This window comes from Acanthochromis polyacanthus, chromosome 6 (genome assembly GCF_021347895.1).
Source record: "Acanthochromis polyacanthus isolate Apoly-LR-REF ecotype Palm Island chromosome 6, KAUST_Apoly_ChrSc, whole genome shotgun sequence".
Taxonomy (NCBI): domain Eukaryota; kingdom Metazoa; phylum Chordata; class Actinopteri; family Pomacentridae; genus Acanthochromis; species Acanthochromis polyacanthus.
In genome coordinates, this window is record NC_067118.1 from 31,760,321 (window position 1) to 31,765,104 (window position 4,784).

The 4,784-nt window shown below is 46.7% G+C and overlaps 1 protein-coding gene across 1 annotated transcript; it reads right to left on the bottom strand.

Annotated features, from left to right (window-relative positions):
* Positions 1-459: 459 nt before the first annotated feature.
* mipb (major intrinsic protein of lens fiber b) lies at positions 460-3,838 on the bottom strand. The gene is made up of 4 exons (XM_022189731.2): positions 2,672-3,838; positions 2,194-2,358; positions 2,011-2,091; positions 460-1,894 (listed from the first exon to the last, which is right to left on the bottom strand). Exons 1-4 carry the CDS (start codon positions 3,029-3,031, stop codon positions 1,709-1,711), a joined length of 792 nt encoding a protein of 263 aa, XP_022045423.1. The 5' UTR covers positions 3,032-3,838; the 3' UTR covers positions 460-1,708.
* Positions 3,839-4,784: the final 946 nt, after the last annotated feature.

Genomic DNA, 4,784 nt, shown 5'->3' on the forward strand with positions numbered 1-4,784 from the left:
TTTAAAAAATTATTGGTTTTGATCTTTTTATTGGATTGTTTTCTTGTCAGGGCTCTGACGGTGGAGTCTGTCTGGGCTGGGGTTTATCAGCTGTGATGCATTACAACAGAAGACACTGGGAGATACATGCATGTGTCAGCTTTAACCACGGTTCTTTTCATCTCTAGCAATAGTGTAGCTCTGGGGTGGACCCTGTCTTACACAAACAACCCCTCCTTTAACTACATACCTCAAACTAATGTAATATATGACAGCATACTTAGTCTTAGAGCACACAGACCCCATAAGATTCCTTTTTGTTCAAAACTCAGCTGATTCGAGTTTGAGTTGTGAGTCTGTCATGTGCTCTTTTCACCCTCTTCTGGCCATAGTTATTCACTGCAACTCACACTTCCCTAGCTGCACACTAAATCCATAACCTGTACAATTTAAAGAAGCAAAAATGAGCCAACCCTCGTATCAAGTTTTTATGTTTATTATCATTGAAATTTTTATTGAAACACCTTGTGCTCCCAGTAAGGATCAAATAATAAAAGGAGACTCAATGTAAAGCTCGCACAGCCGATCTGCAGACCTACTATTGAAGTCTGGGATACAACATTTGCTTTGGATTGCGCTGGTTCAGAACAAAAAAGCAGATGGTTTATGTAAAAATGAATATCATAGCAAATACCACAGTGAGGGGAGGAGAAATGATCATGTCTTAAAAATTGATGACAAAATGAACACAGTTAATGGTACGAAACAGGAGAGTGGTAATGAAAATAAAACAAAATAAAAAGTACTGTATCTGCAATCTTGATCACGCACATACACACATATACACACACTCACTTGCAAACACACTCATACGTACAGGCAGGCGCACACACATGCACACGCTCACTCTCACGCATACACTTGCACACACACATACTGCAGAGGTGTCCACACACACACACACACACACAAACACAAACCCACAGATAAAATGTAATGATTGAAAAGAATGAAAACCTGGTCAAATCTAATGGTATCATACATCCACGTCTTGTGTCTGAAGTGCAGGAAAAAAAACTAAAATGGAGATAAATTCAGATGAATAATGAAAAGCATGCCCATCTTCACTGGTCTAACCCAACCTGAAACGACCACAAACCCAGAGTGTTGCCCTCTCTATCCTACCCAAACCCCAATCCCCACCCCTCTACTACACCCTCACCTGGCCCATGCCCTCTTACCCTTCTCATATCAAACCCACATCTCTGCCTCACCCTCATCCTGCCTCCCTCCCCAACACCCGCCTCCCCCAGAACCACTCTGCTGGATTTCAGGGTTTCCACTCTTCTCTGCATTACAGACGAAGGCCTGGCTGGGAGGAGGAAGCAGGCGGGCAGGGAGAGACAAAACGGCTACTGGTTCAGGCTCTGATTACCATTTTTCAATAACACAATGTCCAGTTCAGAATACAGAGTGAGGACTGGGGGTCAAGGAAGCTCATCGTGTGCTGAGGTTGAAGGTGGTGAACCTGTGTGTGTGTGCGTGTGTCGGTTTTTACAGTGGCACTGGAAAATCTCATTACGTGTTAGTCTACATGTGAGTACTTGGGTTAGCGTTGTGCGGTGGTGTGTGAAGGCATGAGGAGGGGGCAGTGGAGGTGGAGTTGGCGTAGCTCAGGGCCTTGTCCCTCATCCCTCGACCCCAGTCAGAGAAGGGGGCAGGGGCAGGTTTATAGGGCTTGCGTCTTGAGCTCGATGGGCTCCCCGCGGGTGTCCTGCTGGGTCTCGCTCTCGGGGGGCCGGCTGCCCTTCAGCGTGGCCAGGCGCTCGGACAGACCCCTCATGCGTGGGAACAGCATGAAATCGTACAGAAGGGCACCCATGGCACCTCCTATCATAGGACCGACCCAGTACACCTGCCAGCAACAAAAGTCACATTAATCACCTCACATACCGTTCAGTCATTTATGATTCGTCTGAGAGTGAAGTGAAAGCTGAGGGATTGATTGGTCTATGAGATTTCAGGGCTTACCCAGTGGTTAATAAAGTTTCTAAAGAGCACAGCAGGGGCAAAGGACCTAGCGGGGTTCATTCCAGCACCAGTGTAGTACATCTAAAACACAAGACACTTGTTACTGTATTGTGTTGTGAGACACTTATACTCATCGCTGTACATCTTTATGGCTGTGTCATTAAGTTTTTCCGTGTGACTCACCCCCATGAGATGTCCAATGGTGACAGAGAAGCCAATGGAGAGGGCAGCAGATCCAAGACGTCCGTTTCTCCTCTCATCAGTCACAGCAAAGATGCAGATGACGAGCTGCATGGTGAGGAAAACCTCCACAGTGGTGGCCATTCCCAGGCTGATGCCAGGCTGCAGCTGGAGAGACACAAGTGGAATCAAATTAGGAGAACAAATCAAAAAACTCATGGCAGACATTTGGTACGAGAGCTGCAGTGAATCTGTACACTTCTGCTCTTTATTTTAGACAAATTAACTAACAAGCTTCACTTTGAAGGGAGTATTTGTTGATTTTAAGCTACTATTTTGCTATGGTTTCCTGGTTGGATTCAAAAAATGTACATTACTGAACTTCCAAACTGATGCAAAAACTGTAACCTATGGATCACATCAATCTGCTCACAAACTTTTTGGTACTTGTTTTCTAAAAACTTCCATGTTGGTTTCTTACCATGTTCATTGCCATGTTGCCTCTCATGTTGCCAGGCGTGACCCCGTACAGCACAGCAGCCCCAGCTACAGCACCCAGGCACTGGGCAACGATGTAGAAAATGGCGCGGAAAAGAGACATCTGTGAGCCAACCAGGTAGGCAAAGGTGACGGCAGGGTTGATGTGGCCGCCGCTGATGTGGCCAATGGACTGAATGAGGGTGGCAGCTGCCAGACCGAAGCACAGGGCCACATGAAGCACATGATGAGGCCCAGTGGTCCAGCGCAGGGCAGCGCCCATGCCAAAAAATACGAAGAACATGGTCCCGAAGAACTCTGCAAAGACTGCCCGCCAAAAATTCATAGACCGGAACTCCCACATGGTGACTGTTCACTTGAGGCTCTCCACCAGAAGAAGACGATTCTTTAAAAATAAATCTGGATGAGTCTTGAAAAGATAAGCGTTTACCTTTTCGGTCCTCTTCAAATGTTAAAAATAACAAACAAAAAGGGTCTCCCTTTTGTAGTCAGCTAACTCGGCTGACCAAATGCACCCAGAGAGCCAAGACAAAACAGGATTTCAGAACGTCAACAGACGAATCCACTCAGCGGATCTTTACCAGACTGTGAACTGGGTTGGTAAAGTCAACTCAGCTGCGTTCGCTTGCCACCTCTGTCCACCTGTCGCAAAGACATAGGTGTGAGGTAATGTGGGAGTGTAGGTGGAGATCTCAGGTGGGATGAGTTGTCAAGAGGAGGTGGGCATCAATGCTAAAGGGGTGTTTCTAAAGTAGAGACGGGGATAGACAGAGTGTCCAATGGACCTTTAAGCCTCTCTGACGGAGGGGAGAGGGCCAGACAGGCGCTTTATAATACCCCCCCAGGGGCCCCAGGTGACGCCATAATCCCCCTGTAGGGCCAAGGGCGGGGGACGGTAGTGCTGGGCATCCTAAATCAAACAAACTTAACCCCTCTGTTGCCCCCCTGTAAGAGAGCTAGGCCAAAAGAGTGGCAGAAGAGAAACAGAGCAAAAATGAGTGTAAATCTATGAAAAACATATGTTGGAAGGTAAACGTGTTTTGCAGAAAAAAAATTACATAAAGAACTGCATATTTTTTTCAGAAACTACAAGGAACAGCACAGTGAAGAGCAGCTGGAAGTGAGAAGTGAAAGTTTTCTTTGGGGCAGATGTCATCTGTTGACATATCATAACTGTCATAATCAGGGGATATAAATGCCGGTAGACAAGGACAGAAAACACACATGTATGCACAAAGACACACATATGTACACACATCCACATACAGATAATACAACTGGGGCCCCAGACGGAAGTACCCAAAGCTAACAGCGCTGAACTGACCCATACACTGAAATGCCTGACCCTGTGAAACCATTGTTTGTAGCAAGCATGTGGGCTACGTATGGTCAGAGAAAAAACAAAAATCCATATTAAACTAAAGCACAGGGGTCAAAACTCGCAAAGTGTTATCTTAAATCTGTAATGCTAAAGCTGCAGATAAAGTTCAGGGTTAAATTTCCAGCTTCAGGTTATTGTACTGGACACAATTAAAGCCTCAGCCATGGCCAGTGATGATCAGTATTCTTAAACTAAAGTGAAGTGACAGCAGTCACTGCAGAGGCCAGGAGGTATTTGCACTAAAACCTGAACTTGACATCGCTTCAGGGCTCAGAGCCTGCACTGCACAGCCAGCACCATGTGTTGGAGGCACGAAAATGTGGAGAAAAAGTAAATCTGGTTGATGTGTGCAAAGAAGAGAAAACAAGAACACAAACAGTGGACACAGAAGTGCAGGAACCCCGAGCGCCACGAGCAATGAACCAACAATAATTCACACAACACAGCAGATTGTGTCTTCTGTTGTGACAGGGGCTTCTAGGAGGTGCTTGGCAGAGGTTTGCTGTGTTCGTGTGTTGTGGGAGGACATACGACCAAAGCCCTGAACATTCTCAGTGTGCACGAGGCTGGGGAAAGGGAGAGGTGCTGTTGGGCAGCAGGGATGTGGGGGGACGGTGTGGTTACTGATCAGCAATGGGGCATCACGCTGACCAGCCGAGAGCCATCTCTGTTGGAGGTGTGTGTGTGCATGAGTGGGTGGGTGTGTGTGGAGTCG

What these genes read in the sequence shown, in the direction of transcription:
- mipb (XM_022189731.2), bottom strand. Translation starts at nt 3,031, where the DNA reads ATGTGGGAGTTCCGGTCTATGAATTTTTGGCGGGCAGTCTTTGCAGAG. An exon ending in GCAACATGGCAATGAACATG is followed by an intron (nt 2,359 to 2,671) that starts GTAAGAAACCAA and finishes GTGTCTCTCCAG; the next exon opens with CTGCAGCCTGGCATCAGCCT. An exon ending in GAAACTTTATTAACCACTGG is followed by an intron (nt 1,895 to 2,010) that starts GTAAGCCCTGAA and finishes TGTTGCTGGCAG; the next exon opens with GTGTACTGGGTCGGTCCTAT.